At 37.4% G+C, this 20801-nt stretch overlaps 1 protein-coding gene across 1 annotated transcript in view; it reads right to left on the bottom strand.

Moving 5' to 3' along the window:
- The window catches only part of pdzd8 (PDZ domain containing 8), a 189490-nt gene that overhangs the window by 20092 nt on the left and 148597 nt on the right, over positions 1 to 20801 (bottom strand). Inside the window, exon 4 of the mRNA XM_060842128.1 lies at positions 4831 to 4993. Within this exon, the coding sequence (XP_060698111.1) occupies positions 4831 to 4993 (163 nt within the window). The remainder of the gene's footprint in view (positions 1 to 4830; positions 4994 to 20801) is intronic.

A 20801-nucleotide genomic window follows, 5' to 3' on the forward strand; every position in this document is an offset into this window, starting at 1 on the left:
TTATTAGCATCAAAGTTTACCAAGATCTTAATTTTTTCACATGTACGCTTTCCAACAGGATGTAACACATTGGGAGTAGGAAACTGTTGCTTATTTTATTTCCCCACTCTTTTGCACAGTCCAAGTCTTCTGTTCAAAGCACAATCCTGGCTTCAGTTAACTAGACCAGGAGCTGATGTGGTCTGTATGGTTTAATATCATAACAACATTTATCCAATGGGCAAGCTCAACCGCTATTTAGTTATTGTTGTGATTCTGTTCACCGAGTTGGGAATTTGTGTTGCAGACTATAAATGCCAGAGGAAACATCATAGAAACGCTTCACAGGAGGCTCCCAACCACTGAGGATGTCACCCAGACAGGGGACGAAACGTCTGCAACACAAATTCCCAGCTCGGCAAACAGAACCACAACAACGAGCACCCGAGCTACAAATCTTCTCACAAACTTTGAACTATTTAGTTACTTTTCTCGACTCCCTATTAATTTTGGCTAAATGAATGAGCAGCAGACTTCAATTCTCAGTGATATTATTCTATGCTACCAGAAATCATACAAGAACATCCTGCTAATGTTGATACTTTACTTGCCACATAACTGGCTATTGTAGGACAATTGAAACAGAATGCAATCATGGCTGACCTGCCACACAATGGTAAAGCAGCTGAGATCAGCACTTTGTTAGCTCACATCCCATTGTTCCTATTTTGTGCCTTTTGCTATGTATGCTCATCAAACATACAGCACTTTCTGCAAAGCACACTGTAGATGGATAGAAGCCTATGGTGTTGACCACTGGTCATTCATATTCATAACGCTATGACAAACAGTGGACTCAACTATAGTAATTAATAAAACAGAGTCATAGAGATGTACAGCATGGAAACAGACACTTGATTGAGTTTATTGAAGAAGTAACAAAGAGGATTGATGAGGGCAGAGCGGTAGATGTGATCTATATAGACTTCAGTAAAGTGTTCGACAAGAGAAGTGGCAGATGGAGTTTAATTCAGATAAATGCAAGGTACTGCATTTCGGGAAAGCAAATCTTAGCAGGACTTATACACTTAATGGTAAGGTCCTAGGGAGTGTTGCTGAACAAAGAGACCTTGGAGTACAGGCTCACAGTTCCTTGAAAGTGGAATCGCAGGTAGATACGATAGTGAAGATGGCGTTTGGTAAGCTTTCCTTTATTGGTCAGAGTATTGAGTACAGGAGTTGGGAGGTCATGTTGCGGCTGTACAGGACATTGGTTAGGCCATTGTTGGAATATTGCCGGCAATTCTGGTCTCCTTCCTATCGGAAAGATGTTGTGAAACTTGAAAGGGTTCAGAAAAGATTTACAAGGATGTTGCCAGAGATGGAGGATTTGAGCTACAAGGAGAGGCTGAACAGGCTGGGGCTGTTTTCCCTGGAGAGTCGGAGACTGAAGGGTGACATTATAGAGGTTTACAAAATTATGAGGGGCATGGATAGGGTAAATAAGCAAAGGCTTTTCCCTGGACTCAAGGAGTCCAGAGCTAGAGGGCATAGGTTTAGGGGGAAGAGGGGAAAGAGACCTAAGGGGCAACTTTTTCATACAGAGGGTGGTACGGGTATGGAATGTGCTGCCAGGGAACATGGTGAAGGCTGGTACAATTGCAATATTAAGAGGCATCTGGATGGGCATATGAATAGGAAGGGTTTGGAGGGACATGGGCCAGGTGCTGGCAGGTGGGACTTATTGTGTTGGGACATCTGGTCGGCATGGACAGGTTCATCTTTTAAGCAATGAAACAACTTCCTAAGGCACCCCTCATTAGCAGTGTAAAGCAAATAATAACACTAATGTATGATATTAAGTCAGTAAACCAAAGGCTTAGTCAAAGAAGCAAGTTCTAAAATGTGTCTTAACGATGAAAGGTCATGTGATTGAGGTGTAGGAAGAATATTCCAGAGCTTAGGACCAAGGGAAAAGAGAAGACATAGCTACACATAGTGGAGAAATTAAATGTGGGAGTTGCACAAAAGGTTGGAATTAGAAGATGGCGCATACCTCATTGTTGTGGAGATGACAGGGAGAGATTAATGCCATAGAGAGACTTGAAAATAGAATGAGAATTTTAAAATCAAGACATTATTTGACCAAGAGCTAACGTAGATCAGCCAGTACTTGGTTGATAGGGAAACAGTGCAGAAAATACAAAAGAAGAACTTGTTTCTTTTTTAAATTGGACAGTTGATTTGAACAAGGTTTATTCCAATCCAAGTCATTCTACTATAGTGTGCGTTTTGTAACTACGAATTTGCTGTAATGTGATTAACAAATTGGGGACACTGTTGGCTGTATTGAGATTACATTGCCAATACTTTAAGCACTGTTTCTAAAGCGCGATTTTTCTATAGCGCGGGGTTGCACAAGAACGCAAACCATCGTGTTATTGAAGAACTACCTATAGCTGCAATAGATGACATTGTTGTGTTGCACCATACAAACAGGAAAAAAATTACAGCTGCATTTGGTGCAGTGACATTGAAGTTATAAAGTATTACTAATTTACAAATGTTCTAGTTATGAATGTAAAGATCATTCTGTTTTTAAAGTGAAAGGCAGGATTCTGAATCAGGGTCATTTAGAGGAGTGAACTCTCAATTTAGGCTCAGATGAAGAAAATAAGGCAGAATTGCAAATGAAATTCATGAACACTTATTTTTATGGTAGCACCTGCTACACAATAACTCCCATATTGGCCAATAAACTGACAAGGCCCATTGTAATGGAAATTCACTTGAATTGAATGTGGTGAATGGAGCTGCATACATTTATTTTTTTAAACAAAAGAACAATTTTCTACATCAAACCAGAGTTTTGTTTGAAACCACTGGCAGCAGAGCACAACCACATAAACAGAGGGCAAATCAACCTTTAAAAGCAGTTGCATTAATGTTAAGCAATACTAAAGTCAGGTGGATTACAAGGTCCTCCCTCTGCCTTTCTCCTTGATGGTGTATAGTTCACAGTTTTTGGCAACTGACTTACAGCTGCAATGTCTCGAAAGTGTATATTTATAGCTGTACACCTGGCTTGCTTCAATATTATGGCTAAAATACAATCCAACAGAAGTATATTGATTTCCACATAAAATATTATCTTTTATCAAGTGCAATAATTACAATGCAGGCTTCTTTCACCTCCCCATCCTATCTGTTCAAAGCCAGAAGGTGAAGCATACTTTCTATTCTACAAATATTTATAAAGCAAGTTTGAGTGATGAATGACTGGGTATCCATTTACTTAGTCAACAATCTGAATCTCTCTAACATTTCCACTGGAATAATGTACAATCTAAATTTGAAACAAAGAGCTTTCAACACATTTTATTGTAAACTTTTTTTTATGTTTGAGAATTCAAGGAAGAGTTATTATTTAACTCTGACATGAAAAAAAGTAGAGTTTATAACAACAGCGCAAAACAACTAATATTCCGAAAGCATTTCTTGAAATGAACTTGCAAACAGAAGGAATAAAAACATTAATTTGACAGAACATATTTGACAGATCACCTATCATAATCAAATTAGCTGAAAGCATTTAAGGACATAGTTGAGACTGGTTGTAATACTCCTTAGTCACTTAACAGTTTCATTGTAAAAACTCTCACATAAATACTGAAGTACAGGAAGATGCCTGATAACCAATTGATGAGAAAACGTCAGTTTCTTCAGACAAGACAAGACATAAAACACTTGCAAGAATGGAAGATAATTAAATCAAACCATAAGTAGTTTAAAAATAAAAGAATGTAGATTTTATGACCCAATAAATAAATCAAAATGAGATGAATATTTAATATTTTGTGCAAATTGGAGTATGTTCACAGTAATAGGATTAAAATAGAAAAAAAGGACACTAGCAAAACGCAGAATTCTATCTTTCTATCCTATATTATTTTTGACCAAATGAGTCATCACAATCTCTAATTGGTGAGCAAGATTGGGGACATCTACGTCAATACCATTTCCTCTGCTTAAGAAAACACAGACCACCTTGCCAATTTAAAGAGCATGTCACTTTAATAAAAAACACCACAATATAACATGTATTGGCTGTGCCTTTGTTCGCTCAAGATTTTTAAGCTTAAGCTGTTAGTATCCTTCAGACGTTACACAAAAGTAGATGATTTCTCAAGGCTTCACATGGAAATTCGCATTGCAGAGAAGCAATAAAATAAATGGATAAAATCTGTAGCTTTTGGAGTTGGTGAAGCTCTGCTTCAAACTAAAAGTGCACAGTTGCCACTGTAACTACATCACAGAATGATTATGTATAAATGTGGGGTGTGAAATATACATGACAAAATTAACATCAGCATAGAAATGCAAAAGACATATCAGGTATAAGAATTCATTTTGGGGATGAGAGCAACATTGACAATGCCCCATTTATATCCATCCTTGGGATAGTTTTAATGATTGATTTTGCAACTGGTTGATTTACAAGACCACTTAAGAGGAAATTAACCATCAGCTTAAAGAGTACAAGTGAAGAATTGTGTGAAAGCCAGACAGATACAAGATCTAGTCCTGAAAGACAGAGTGAATTGGTTGAATGTTAATTGCATTACTATTGTGGCCACTCAATCCAAATTATCTAAATATACTAGACTGACAAAGTGAAATATGAAGTTTATTGCAACACAATATTTGGTAAATTGCAGGTATAAAAGCCCATTGTACTATCCAGATTCACGTGAGTCTGGATTTGGTTTACCATCTGTACAGAACTCCCAAATACAGGGGGATTTAATCACTGGGTTTCACTGTAAATGCATAATCCAAATATATCCTCACCTCCAATTGCGATGAGACGATCTCCCTTCTGGAGGTCAGCAGCTGCGGCTGATGAGTTAGGGGTCACAGTTTCAACACTAACATGTACTGCATCTCCATCACTGCCTTGGATTTGGCGAAAAGTCAGTCCTACGCTCTGTGAATTTCCCTTAATTAGCTCAACCTAATGTAAAGAACAAAATTAATTAATTATAACCAGCTTTTTCAATAGAACTTGCAAGCAATGCAATAATTAATACAGGAGACCATCTCATGAATAAGTTGATTTGAGAATGAAAGTAGCCTTTTTAAGCTCTTTTGAAGTAATGTTTCATAATTTGGAGGAATTAAGGCAAACAAAACAAATTAGCTATATCATGATTTTCTAGTTACAATGATGCCTGTTACAAATATTTTTCTTGTGAACTGAATAGGGTGTAAGCTTCATGTTCATGTTTTATTCAAAGGTGTTAGGACAACTGAACCTTAATCTCAGAATTAATTGTACATCTTCATCATTCATGAATTCACTTACACTCACAAAGCATTCTGCGCACTATATCACCCATCATGGCATTAATCTGCAGCTGTCAGGGGATACAACAACACACACTAGATGGTTTCACCTATATATGTCTAGGCCTGCTTTTGTTTTGATCTCAGGCATACCAGATAATCAAATTCCCTCCCAAACTAGTAGGCCCCATAAAGTCACACCTTGCCCAATGTCATTTTTAAATGTGTATGACCATATATATGGGCCAAACGTTGGCAAATGGGACTAGGTCAGAAGGGGATATCTGGTTGGTGGGGGTGAGTTGCACTGAAGTGTCTGTTTCCCAAGTGTAAGACCCTAGTTTTAACAATAATTTCAATGAAAGTCTTTTCACTTGAAGTTGCAACTTTGTAAACATAACCTCAACTTTAAGCGAAGACACCAATGCATGCTATTGAAGGTTGGCTGTGAAATGGCCTTAAAAGGGCAAGTTAGTTAGCTATCAACAATTTTAGCCATTCTTTACAACACAGATGAACCAGAGTTGGATGATTTGAGTTATAGGGAGAGGCTGAATAAGCTGGGGCTGTTTTCACTGGAGTGCTGAAGGCTGAGGGGTGGCCTTATAGAGGTTTTATAAAATCATGAGGGGCATGGATAGGATAAATAGATAAAGTCTTTTCCCTGAGGTGGGGGTGGGGAGTCCTGAACTAGAGGGCATCGGTTTAGGGTGAGAGGGGACACATATAAAAGGGACCTAAGGGGCAACTTTTTCATGCGGAGGATGGTACGTATATGGAATGAGCTGCCAGAGGAAGTGGTGGAGGATGGTACAATTGCAACATTTAAAAAGCGCCTGGATGGGTATATGAATAGGAAGGGTTTAGAGGGATATGGGCCAAGTGCTTGCAAATGGGACTAGATTAGGTTGGGCTATCGGGTCAGTATGGACAAGTTGGACCGAAGGATCTGTTTCCGTGCTGTACACCTCTATGACTCTATTAGATGATTTCAAAGTAACACCTTACGACTCCTATTTTAAGGTTTGCCAATTACACTAATCTACATGACTGGTATCAACAGGATGCATTCAAACAGATCTAATTATTGAGTTATAGTCATAGAGATGTACAGCACGAAAACAGACCCTTAGGTCCAATTTGTCCATGCTTACCAGATATCCCAAATTAATCTTGTCCCATTTATTCTATAAACCTCTATAAGGTCACCCCCTCAGCCTCTGATGCTCCAGGGAAAACAGCCCCAGCCTATTCAGCCTCACCAACACTCTAACCCTGACAATGTCCTTCCAAATCTTTTCTGAACCCTTTCAAGTTTCACAACATCCTTTCTCTAGGAGGGAATTGCACACAATATTCCAAAAGTGGCCCAACCAATGTTATGTACAGCCACAACTCCTGTAGCCTTTGCTCTGACCAATAAAGGAAAGCATACCAAATGCCTTCTTTATTATTTGAAATAATCAGAGAAACAAAGTATGTTGCCCTGTATGCCAACAGATAATAAGAAATTGCAAACCCAACTTGGAAAATATTCTCAACTTAATTCTTAAAATTGTAGTGCTTGAATCACAGAATTTATCAAGAGCTGCATTATGTAATTGTTGGCCTTCCCAATGACTGCAGAACTCAATAAATAAATGTTGCATGATACTTAAATATCAGTATCAATAATACATAAAAACAATATTTTCTAGTCCTTGTTCTGGAAACCTATTTTGCAACCTTAGTAGCCATAACCAAAAAATGTCTAAATAACCAGAGCTGCAACACATATACATTTTTTTTTCTGTATTTGCCAAACTTCAATTTGTTCCCCAACCTAATCAAAAGGTCAAGAAAATGTTACTGGCAAGTCGCCAAGATAGCTCGTGGCAACATAAGCAATAATTTTCTTCCACTGAAGAAAAGGCTTTAAAGATTAGAATACTGGGAATTTAAAATCAACCATGGTCAAACCGAAACGTATAATTAGCTTTGAGATATCACTATTCTTTTGGAGATTGCTGGTGATGTGACGCAATTAAGAAGAAGATACAAAATACTCTCCTGAACTAATACAAGGAATCCCTCTGCACATCAATCTGATATTACTCAACTGTTGGCATTATCTAAGCTTAGCATCCCACATTTAAATCACTTATTTTTAATCATACAGCCAAGCCAAAAACAGACTATGTTTACAATGATGCTTGCTTTAAGCTAGAACTGTAGAAAAAGCATGGCTATAAAACAATACTTATTTTGGGAAGAATTGTATTGTGTACATGTTATTTTTATGTCACTATACCTAACAATCAGAATAATTCTTCTCCACTGTTCTCTGAATATTATAATTCTATTTTCTATGATAAAACTACACTGTTCTTAAATGATTAAAACACTTTTTTGTTCAATATTACACGCATTGCAATAATGGATAAAAGCACTTGGAATTATTTTCCATTCTGGCCTCTCAGTATCAGCATCATGTAAACTGCATTATAAAGCACAATCTGTTCTACCCTAGTAATATAACTCAATATCAGTGTATGTTTGAACAGAAATATACTCACCAAAGTCTGAACATGCACGATTTTCTGTGGGACAGAATTCCAATTTGAGTGGGGTACTGTATAGCCTACATAACACTAATTGAGTCAAAATCAAATCTCACAGACATACTTCCATATTTAGTAGTGTCAGTCATTCTGCTAAGTAGACTGAAACTTTCACATTTTGTGAATTTGTTTGCAATGCCTCATATATGCGGGCACAATACACATAACAACATCTGCTTGATCTGGTCTAGATAATCATGCGTTCCATACATTTTATCAATCTTCCTAAAAGTAAACGGAGATGAGTTTTGGGACAAACATTAGATTGCTTCATCTGATATTACAATGAACAAACAGAGCAATAGTTGTGACCACATTTATTCATCATAATCAATGCAACTTATCTTCAGATAATGATACACATGCTACTACATACCAGCCTTGTATGATTTAAAAAAAAACAAGGTCTTCAAATTGTTCCTGTAACATTTTAGGCTTAAGACCTTCCTCATATTAATAGCCACAGGCATTTTCCCCCCTTTAACAAAAGCTAAATGCCTTCACAGATTTGTTTTTAAAATTCAAGTTTCAACTTACAAATGTAATTTTCCAAAGTCATCTTGGTGAATTATTACCTCTAGCAAGGAGCTGAAATATCAGGGAGCATAAGGTTAAAGTTAGGAAGTCAGAACTAAGAAAGGGAATCAGGCACTCCATCAAAATAACAAGGACTTGCATTAAACACTGAATACCACAGCCAGGAAGTGAACAAACACATTTACACAATATTTGAATGTATTGCGATTGAAGGACATATAAAGAAAGTGAGTAGCTAGCACTGGTCGGAGGAAAACAAAAACCAATGTACCTAGTTTGTTCTTGTTTATAAAACTGCTTACTCTCTCTCACTGGAGAAATGGAGATTTGAACAAAGTACAAGGGTCTGCTAATATTCAACGACCTAGACACCAGCACTGCAGTCAACAGAGAGGAGAAAAGGTGAACGTGGGCAGGTGTGTGGACATGGCTAAGAGGACTTGATAAGAAATAATTAAAGAGTATGGACAGCTAACATATAAAGCTACGAATGTTGAAAACAGTGAAGCAATACTACATTAAAATGGAAGGGACTGAATTTACATCCTGCTGTGAATACGTTTTGTTTGTTTCTGGAGGAAATCAAATTTTTCTCAGCAATTCCAACCCCACTCCATTTTTTCTAATCTTACCTTCTAATCTTAGTCAGGATGCAAAGCCCATTTCCTCCCTTCATACCACAATGGTAGGTTGACCACTTCAAATCAAGTTTGCTCTTACACAACATTTATGTCTGGTGGCACGGTGTTTCAGAAGCGCATAAAAAGCAGCCAAGGATGAGTTTTTGTGAAGGAAATAGAAGCTTTCTGGGGCATATGTAACATCCTGAAAGGTTAAGTATGAAGTGTTTCACAACTTTAAATACCACATTTCAGTGCTGCATTGCAAAGTATACATGTGTTTTTATTGAAATTATTCATCATTGGGACCCACATTTTAAAAGCAATTTTTAACTGACCATTTGTATATTGACTTACATGCCTTTTAGGGTGTAGGTTTGCTTGTTGAGGTTTGATATCCAGACGTTTCATTACCTGGCTAGATAACATCATCAGTGGTGACCTCCAAGTGAAGCGAAGCTATTGTCTCCTGCTTTCTATTTATACCTTTCTCCTGAGTGGGGTTCCTGGGGTTTGTGGTGATGTTATTTCCTGTTCATTTTCTGAGGGGTTCATAGATGGCACCTAGATCGGTGTGTTTGTTTATGGCGTTGTGGTTGGAGTGTCATGCCTCTAGGAATTCTCTGGCATGTCCTTGTTTAGCCTGTCCCAGGATAGATGTGTTGTCCCAGTCAAAATGGTGGGTTTTTTTCATCCGTGTGTAGGACTACAAGGGAGAGAGGGTCGTGTCTTTTCATGGTTAGCTGGTGTTCATGTATTCTGGTGGCTAACTTTCTTTCTGTTTGTCCTACATAGTGTTTATGGCAGTCCTTGCATGGAATTTTGTAGATGATGTTGGTTTTGTCCATGGGTTGTACTGGGTCTTTTGAGTGTGTTGGTGGGTTTGTGTGCCACTAGGATTCTGAGGGGTCTTAGTAGTCTGGCTGTCTTTTCTGAAACTTCTTTGGTGTATGGTAAGGTGGTTAGGGTTTCTGGCTGTGTTTTGTCTGCTTGTCATGGTTTGTTCTTGAGGAATCTGCGCACTGTATTTTTTGAGTATCCGTTGTATAGGTAGTTCTCCTCTGTTTTCCGAAGTTTGTCTGTGCTGCAGTGTGTGGTGGCTCGTTGGAATAGTGTTCTGATACAGCTTTGTTTGCGTGTTGGGATGGTTGCTGGTGTAGTTAAGTATTTGGTCAGTGCTTGTCAGTTTTCTGTATATGCAGGTTTGTAGTTCTCCGTTGTCCTTTCTTTCGACTGTGACATCCAGGAATGCGAGTTTGATGTTGGTTTCTTCCTCCTTGGTGAACTTTATGCCTGTGAGGGTGTTGTTGATGATATTAAATGTCTCTTCTATCTTGTTTCGTTTTGTGATGACAAAGGTGTCAGCTACGTAGCAGACCCAGATTTTTGGTTGGATGATTGGTAGGACTGTTTGTTCTAGTCTTTGCATTACTGCTTCTGCTATGAATCCTGATAGCGAAGATCCCATGGGTGTGCCGTTGGTTTCTTTGTTGACGATGTTGTTGAAAGTGAATGCCTTATTACAGTGTTTTTGTTCACGAAAAGGCACCAAGATGCAGTTAAAAATGTAACAAAATACTTTTAGCCTGTACTGTCATTTTTTAAAACACGAACTAAGAACTGCAAATACTGGAAATCTGAAACAAGAACATAAATTGCTGGAGAAACTCAATGTGTGTGGCAGTATCTATGGAGAGAAAGCGGAGTTAATTTTTCAGGCCCAGTGACTCTTCTTCAGAACTGGGCCTGAAACTTTAATTCTGCTTTCTCTCCACAGATGCTGCTCGACCTGCTGATTTTCTCCAACACTTTGTTATTATCATATTTTCTCCTGTGACTTAAATAGCACTGACTGTCAAAAGTCCATGATTTTGATATTTAAATAATGCCAAGCTTGAAGAAAACCTTACACCTGCTCCATTATATTGATTGATAGGTAGTCTGGAAATTGAAATGACAGTCTTCTATTCTCTCTTTTCCCGACAGTAGGTGGTGTCCCAAAGGTGCACTCACAACATTACCAAACAGATTGAATGTTAATGTGCAAATCCTTCCAATAGACATCAATGACGGACAGTAAGAATGGAAAGATTTCTATTGAATATCCATGTGAAAAAAAGAGAAACTGGAACCTGTACCCATTAGTTCAGGCTACCACATGCATGTAACGCTTTTAAGAATTTCATATATTTCAATGAGATCAACTCTCACTTTTAAAATTTGTAGAGAATATATGCCTAGTCTACTCAATTTCTCCTTGGTAAAAACAATGAGTGCAGATGCTGGAAACCAGATTCTGGATTAGAGTGGTGCTGGAAAAGCGCAGCAGTTCAGGCAGCATTGGAGGAGCAGGGAAATTGACGGTTTGGAGAAAAGCCCTTCATCAGGAAAGAGGCCTCTTTCCTGATGAAGGGCTTTTGCCTAAAACGTCGATTTCCCTGCTCCTCCAATGCTGCCTGAACTGCTGTGCTTTTCCAGCACCGCTCTAATCCAGATACTCAATTTCTCCTCACTGGCCAATCCTCTCATTCAAGGAGTTGGTACTGGGTATTTTGTTTTGTTCCCTCTAGGTCCTTCCTTAAATAAGATGACTAAAACTGTGCATAGTAGTCCCATTGTGGTCTCATCAAGTCTGTATACAGTGGTAGCCATATGTTTTTACTCTTACGCTCCAACTCCTTTGCAGTCAGTTTAAAATGCCTTTTCCTTTCTAATTAAATCTACAGGATAACTTTATTATTTGTATATACACCCAGATTCCATTAAATACCAATGTTTCTCAGTTTCTTACCATTTAAAAAAGTTCTGCCTTCCTTTTATTCCTTTCAAGGTAAATAACTTCAACATTTTGCCAAATTATAACCCACCTATCATGTTTTTGCCCATTTACTTAAATTGTTTAAATCCTTTTACATAACTATTGTGTCCTCCTAGACATATTTTCTCATCTAAATTTCTATCAAGAAATCTGGCTCCATCAAATCCACTTCCTTCATCTAAATTGTTAACACAGATTGGAACAGTTGAGGCCCAAGCACCTTGCCAGTTAAAAACTACAAATTTGGAAATTACCTGTTATTCTGTTTTTTTTGTCTGTTGGTCAATCCTGAATCTGCAGTAATATAGCACCCCATCAGCCCTTATTTCTGCAATATGGTTGCAAATATCAAAATATACTATATCCACTGGTTACCCATTATCCACTCAATAACGTGAACAAAAAAGGGCTTATCAATAAACAGAATTTAGAAACATATTACCAATACTCTTAAATATTACAGTATAGCCAGCACAGAATCAGCTGCTCCAAAGAAAAATGATGTGAGGAGTACTTTACAGATAATCATCTCCTAATAGAACTCAGCTACCCATGAAACAGGAAGAGCAAAATAAAAAAGAAATGCTTTGCAGCTACTCCTGTCAAAGAAATACGCGTTAATTGCTAATTTAGAAGCTGTTCTGTAATTAGAGGTAATAACATAGCACTGCTTGTCACCAGGATGCCAGCTGTCTTGGCCACAACGAGCATGACACAGTGTCCAAAGAACAGAAAATCACACTCTCTACTCTGTTTAATTAGATCAGTTGGCATATTGGTGCATACTTGATTCTTCTTTTATTTTTGCAAGCACACTGTAAATAGACTAACTCCAATTACTGGAAATGCTAAAATGTTCTTCATTAGATAGAAGATAAATGCAAAGACTAAGTATTGTGTGCTAAAATAATGCAATAAAATAACAGAAATGTCATGACATAAGGAATGAGTAAATAAAAAAAGACTGCATCACCCTTACATCAGACATAAACATACTACTTCAAACAAGTTGCTTCATGAGGGAACATCTTATTTTTCAATAGCAGACTTGCTTTCCATGAGCTGCACTGTTACAAGCCTGGTCTCTACATTACCTAGTAATTCCAATCTCTTCCTGGTCATGTGACACAGAAAAAAGGCAGTTATATATGCTACAATGGCATTTGTAATTTAGATTTTGTCCAAAGGCAGCACATGGTGTTTGGATGATATTTCTGACATGATTTTGTTTCTTTTCAAAATGAACACCCTCACCAAATGAGGGACTTCATTTACACAGACAAATCATTTACAGAGATTGTTCTCCTTAAACAGCAGGGTTTTAGCGGAAATTTAATACTGGCACTCAAAATTATAAAAAGAGTATTGACAAAAGGAAATCAGAAAAAATGTATTCCATTGGTAAAAGGATAAGTGAACAGAGGACACAGATTTAAAGTTTAAAAAATAGAATATGCTTGAAATATTCAGCAGATCGGTCTAGTATCTGTGGAGATCTATCAGATTGCTGATAGCTTGTCAGGACTGGAATTTAGTCCTGAAGAAAAGTCATTGATCTGAACGGATACTGGCAGGTCTGCTGAGTATTTCCTGTATGTTCAACGTATTCCTTTCTTGCAGATGGAAAGAGGTGAGGTTGGTACAAAGATTTGTTATTTTGTACAATGAGTTGCCTGAAAGGATGGTGGCAAACAGATTTACTAGTACTTTTAAAAATGAATTGGATACAAAATTTGAAAACAAAGAATTTCATAAATTTATGTGGTAGAAGACAAATTTAATAAATCTTTTGGAAGAGCTAGTACAGATAAGATGGGCTGAATGATTTCCTTTTGTTCTAATGCCACAATAAGCAGATTGATATTTGCTTCAGCAGAAATATTGTTATGAATGGTGGACACCAGACTTTAACTGATGACTTCAGTGTAGTCAAGTGGGTAATTAAAAGTTTGCAGTGTTTAACACTATAGGTATTATGTACAATGCATGATAAACAACTACCTGTGTGCCACTCCCACATCTTTAAGACAGAGTATTTCTTTAACAAACCTTCACAGATTGAGCAGGCAAATGTAGGCTGTAGCAGATCATTATGGGAAATGTTATTACATGAGGTAGAAGTACCAAGGAAATTTAAGAGGTTATTACTGAATTAGTCATGATATGGAGATGCTGGTGTTGGACTGGGGTGTACAAAGTTAAAAATCACACAACACCAGGTTATAGTCCAACAGGTTTAATTGGAAGCACTAGCTTTTGGAGCACTGCTCCCTCATCAGGTGGTTCATCAAAACCACCTGAAGAAGGAGCGGCACTCCGAAAGCTAGTGCTACCAATTTGGATATACTAAACCGACACTAAAATGATAATAATGATGCAAGCTGAGTGCAAAGCAAATGGCTCAAAATATTTTGGATCTTTGAAATTAATGTCCATTCACAGTACATATTCAATCAAAAGTAGAAATGGCATAAATTTCATAATGCATTCTCTTGAACAACATAACTTATTAGATTGGAATTTGCTATGCTCTATACAACTGAACATATTGCTTCTTAAAAACAAAGGGTTACACATTTGGTGTTGGGTTCAGACTACCAGAGTTACCTTTTCATGATTCTCAAGGAAATGATAGCTTTATTTAAAAAAAAATTAACTTCCAGTTAATAGTCTGATTATTAAAGTGTTCAGTTAAAACCCTTATTTATTAGATACTATTTATCAGCAACATACTTTAAAATACAGAATTAAATGCCCCCTCCTAATTTTTGGCACCACTGTAAAACAAATCCAACATTACACCGATTTCTTTTTCTCCTTTAAAGGCAATGTTCCTAGATTAATTTTAAAACGATTCTTAGCTCCTAAATATTTGCTTCCATTAATTCCCTTTTACAGGATGGCACCTTCTACCCCTAGAACTGTCCTTCAATAACAATGTATTATTGACCAGCGTCCCTTGTATTAGGTGAACCTTCTAACTTTATTTAACTCCTCAAAAATTTGTTTTTTTTTCAATCCAAAGGTGAACATCCACCCTTATTCCATATAATGCACCATAGAGATGTTCAGGTTCTAGCTGATCTCTGTCTCTGTACTGGAGTCTAGAAGATTAACTTCTATGATTTAGTGATACTTTCATGAAAACCAGTAACCCAATAGCACAATGGCTTCCCCTCTACTCAGGGAGAAAGTGAGGACTGCAGATGCTGGAGATCAGAGCTGAAAATGTGTTGCTGGAAAAGCGCAGCAGGTCAGGCAGCATCCAAGGAACAGGAGATTCAACGTTTCGGGCATGAGCCCTTCTTCAGGCATTCCTTGGATGCTGCCTGACCTGCTGCGCTTTTCCAGCAACACATTTTCAGCTTCCCCTCTACTCAGCCCATCCCAAAATCCATAACCAGTTTAACAATGAATGGCCACAGGTATTGTATCCACATGTTGATGAATTATCCTTGAGAACCAAACTCTCTTTTATCTTGGAACTAAACAGACATTTCAAATCACAACCATATACAAGGTGACATTCACAATGCTTTCCTGGAACTTTGAACACTCAAGTCTAGCACACAGATGCTGACATTGTCTCGAAGTATAAACACCTTGTACCATCTTCCCAATAAAATAATCTGGCCCTCTTTAATGTGCAATCACCCTGGCTTGCTATCAGTTAGACAATAGAACAGATCACATGAATCCTTTCATTTCACCTAAAGACAGTCCCAAAATCTAACAGTCTTAAAAACCTTGTAACTTAAAAAAAAAACTGAACTTGGTTTCAAACAGATATTTGGCGGTAATGACTATCTAAAGGTGGAGGTACAGGCCAAAAAAGCAGCAATCTTACAATATTCAACTTCAATAATTCTGAAGAGAAGCAGGAGGTATGATCTTTCTGAAATAATTCTTTCCTTTCATTTTAACATTTAATTATGACGATTCACACACATTGCCACAGTAGAGCCCAATAAGAATAAAGTAATTGTGTCACACACTCATGACTGGCAGTTACTCTGTTCATCCTTTATCCCAAACAATACCGAAACACCTTTAAAAGACACACAGTTTCATGATCACACTGATAATATAAGAAAAATCACTACAGGAATCAAGCCATAAGTCAAGTCTGACTTGAAAATAACCAGTGCAGGAGAGAGGACTGACGTAGGAAGAAGGGTGACTTCAAACACATGCAATTTAATTCTCATCACTGCACAGCATGTGGGCAATAACATATTTCCTGTTACATAAGCTCCACTGTAAACATTTTAAAACATGACCTAGTTTTTCTGCTTGTTACAGACTCCATTTTCCCTGCAAAGTAAAACTCATAACTGCAATATTCTACAGGCGTTTTCATGTCATCTCAAGAGTCTTACTCAATGAAAATAAACAAGAGATTGATATTTGCTTCAGCAGAAATATTGTTATGAATGGTGGACACCAGGCTTTAACTGATGACTTCAGTGTAGTCAAGTGGGTAATTAAAAGTTTGCAGTGTCTAACACTATAGGTATTATGTACAATGCATGATAAACAACTACCTGTGTGCCACTCCCACATCTTTAAGACAGAGTATTTCTTTAACAAACCTTCACAGATTGAGCAGGCAAATGTAGGCTGTAGCAGATCATTATGGGAAATGTTATTACATGAGGTAGAAGTACCAAGGAAATTTAAGAGGTTATTACTGAATTAGTCATGATATGGAGATGCTGGTGTTGGACTGGGGTGTACAAAGTTAAAAATCACACAACACCAGGTTATAGTCCAACAGGTTTAATTGGAAGCACTAGCTTTTGGAGCACTGCTCCCTCATCAGGTGGTTCATCAAAACCAATTTTCCAGAGTCATACTGACAAGTAAACAGATCATCCATATTCTCTAAAATAACTGATTTTTGTCTAATTTTATGGAGCACAGCGCTTTTTAAACCTGCTGAAAAACTCTACCGACCCTAACAGGTCATAGGGTTATACAGCAAGGAAACAGATCCTTCAGTCCAACTCATCCGTGCTGACCAAATATCCTAAGCTGACCTAATACCATTTGCTACTATATCCCTCTAGACCTCCCAAATTCAATGGTTCAGCAAAGACCTAGTTTTGAGTTTACAGGGGTACAACCCATATTACTAAATGAATAGCAGCAAACAGGATCATTGGAAGGGCATTAATGTGTGTTGACACAGCAGTTTTGGCTTTACACAGTTGTACACTATGTCACATTATACTGCGCGCAACCTCCCAAAAGCAGGAAAAATGAGATAACACCCAAGCGGCAGTCCTCCTGCATCTGTTTTATATATAAAGCAAATAGCAACATTAGATGTTAATGGCTTGGAAGCAGTTTGATGACTCAACTGAGTATGATTTCCTTGACAATGTAGTCAATGATCAACAGTCGGAGGATGAATAAAATAAAAGTTCAGCTGCAGGTATTGTGCCTAAGACTAGTAAAGTGACAGGAAAAGGAAATAACAGCTTTTCATAATAATGGTAACATTGATTATTAGCTGGGAGTGAGTAAAGGGACTACATACAATGGCACGAGAAAGTAAAAGGACTCGAATGTTACTACGTAAACGGACCTGCTTGCCACTTTGTTTGCTTCAGGCAAATGTTATACATTTATTTTATCTTAGTTATCCTGGTTTGCAGTTTCCACATGTGTAATAAGGACAAGCCTTTCACATTGATATAGGCATGTACATGCTAATGCCACCAAGAATCACACAGCCCTTCTAAAATTGTAATGCCCTTGCCTTTGTGGCAGCGTCTTGCCATGGTCACCATTGATCTTGGTCCAGGATCCTATCAGACAGTGGAGAATAAATGGCTGGATTCCAATCAAAATTCCAGAAGTAAACATGACCTACACTCATACCTTGAACCATTCACATTGTTATAGAAATTAGGCAATGAAGACAAAACCTGGACAACAGCATGTCGCATAGGATTGTGTTGAAAATGGCTCTAAAATATAGCGAAATTATAGGTGCACTGAATTTTCCCTGCTCAACTGCTGGATACTTAACGCCAATCTGTATGTCATTTGATGAGTCAGCATAGGATGGTATCCACTGAACACTTCCATAAATGGCAGCAGTCTCGACTCAAGGACAGAGAGCAAAATCATCTCTCAAAGTGGTGTACTATGTCCCAGCAGAGGCCATTTTATTATAAACAAACGATCAAGCATTTGAAGAAAGAAATCAATTTATCAAGGAGCACAAAATGAAGGCTCAATAGGAAAATTTAACAGAATGTAACTATAATAGTACATTTTTTTTATGTATTCAACACACATTTTCATCCTCCTTCAAATAGTAAGCCTGTGTTTAAACATAATTTTGTTAACACAACATTGAAATGCCTAAAATTTCATCAGAAGAATATGAGGATATAATAAAGATAATGTAAAGGGGGTGATTTTTAGACAAGCTGCTCTTTAAAATTCATCTCATTTTCAATGTGTACCAACACTGTTATTCTCAGATTACTATAAGCTTGGGTCCCAATAGGCAATTAAACAACAATGATTAGCTGATATGGTGAACACATCATGACATGCAGCAAGCACAATTACAGGAAGCAATAACCTTTTGCAGGCCTGAAGAGCAAACACACCACAAGCTAATCATACCTTTCATCTCAGAATTGGACCTTAACAAGCACTCCTGGCTATAGCACCGAGACAGAGCTCTTGATCACAGGCCAGGACTGATTGTGAATGCTGATGTGGAGATACAGAAAGTTATTTTCTCAGAATGCACAATTTGTTTTGTCACATCGCTGTATATTTTGCAGGTAGAACAGAAACCAATAATTAACCGGTATTAAACACTGAAAAAAATTTAGTTAATGCCAAAATGTCTACCTTAAAGAAATATTTAGTTTTTTTAAAACATTTCCTGAATTTCCATGAGGTTTCTCTTCTCTATATTTTGTACAGAAAATCATGCAGACTGTACCCAGCTGTTCAGTTTTATGAATTTACTAAAACATTGATGCAAGAAAATAAACAAAATCAATGCATGACACTCAAACCTATTTCAATGTCATCTCAGCAATGGTGGGGAAAATCAATCAGGGACTCGGCATGCACATTATTTATTTTCTGGTTGCATTATCTTGTTTTCTTAGAATGCTGATGCAAATGTTAAAAAGTAGGTTTGTCAATGTGCACAAGGTGACAACCTGTACACAAGTTCCAAGATCAAATAAAAAGGGGAGGAAAGAGGAGGTTGACAAAGCATTTAGCAACTCATTCTGGAAAATGATACAATATGTTAAAGCAACTTGATTTCAGAATGTCTCATTCACAACACCTCAAAATGGGTTAGGATGAAAGCAGTTCTTCTGGTTTGGTTGTGACCAATTGTATAACTCCAGTTCTGTGTGCCTGTAATTTTATTTCTCAGATATACATGAATATCAGGCAATTTTAGCTTAATTTCTGTGATGCAGGTTTAAAAACACTCAAGAAGCTTGACACCAGAAACCAAAACAGCCCACTTGATCAGTAATCCCTATCCAGCACTTTAAACATCTGGTCCTCTGAAGTCAGATGCCTTGAAAATGTCATTGTCTCAGGAAGCCTTTTCAAATCTAATATGAAAGCCTTGTTGTGACAGTTTTTGTAAAGCAACATAAAAACAAAGTAACTTGTTCAGGAAAATATATTCAGGACAAAATGGAGAATTGGTTAATAGCATTCTTCATTACATAGCTGTGATCAAAGTTGTTAATTTGCTTTATGTAGGAACTAAATGCTTAATTTGGTTAAATTACGGAATGTCCCATGACTGGAGTAGGGTTTGAGACACCAATAACATTGCACTCTGTTCAAAAGTACAGACTCAGTGGCTGAAACCTCTGGACTTCCAAGTTACTCTTGCATGTGCTGACTCCTGAAATTGATAATGTCAATATTGAGAATTTCACATTATTATTGTAAGAGATTTTGGGTCATGAAATCCAAATTCTCCATCTTGGCAGAATATAAAATCTTGAAGCAAAACTGTGCAAGAATTGAGTGATTTTAAAGGATGGATGTAATGTTATTTCTTTAAAATATGAAAGTATTTGAATTTACTTTGTTGCACAGTGGTTAGCACTGCTGCCTCGCAGCACCAGGGAATCGGGTTCGATTCCAGCCTCGGGTGACTGTCTGCGTGGGTTTCCTCTGGGTGCTCCGGTTCCCTCCCACAGTCCAAAGATGTGCAATTCAGGTGAATTGGCCATGCTAAATTGCCCATAGTGATAGGTGCATTAGTAGGGAGTAGGGGAATGGGTCTGGCTGGGTTGCTCTTCAGAGGATCGGTGTGGACTTGTTGGGCCGAAAGGCTTGTTTCCATACCGTAGGGAAACTAATCTAATCTAAAAATAGTATTTGAAACATTAGTAATTTCAGTTACTGAAAAAAGTGGTTGATCTTGTTTTTCAGGAAGTCACCTGTATGATTTTGTGGGAAGAAAAGGTAAAACAGTATGACAGACAATCACTACATTCAATGTTAGAATTCTCAGCTAATACTGATGAGGCAAGGAATCAAAATGTTCACATCTACTTCGCATTCAAAATGTTTACATTGCATTTGTGATGCAAAATATTGATACATAAATTACATGTTAAACACAGGACATTTTTATTGACAGAAGTTATTTGAAGCAAGATATTTGTGGGCTCACAAAGTACTAGATAAGAATGTGACAGACTATAATCAGAATGCATCAAAACATAAGGTGCTTTGTGCAGCCAAAACACACTTTTAATCCACAATAAGGAAAGTAGAAAGGTTCAATGATTTAGAACATTATACCCTGTAACAACACAAAAGAAACTGCTGCTGTTTCTTCAAATGGTGAAAAATGATGAATTATCTGTGACATGTGAAGAA

Source organism: Hemiscyllium ocellatum, chromosome 22 (assembly GCF_020745735.1).
Source record: "Hemiscyllium ocellatum isolate sHemOce1 chromosome 22, sHemOce1.pat.X.cur, whole genome shotgun sequence".
Classification (NCBI taxonomy): domain Eukaryota; kingdom Metazoa; phylum Chordata; class Chondrichthyes; order Orectolobiformes; family Hemiscylliidae; genus Hemiscyllium; species Hemiscyllium ocellatum.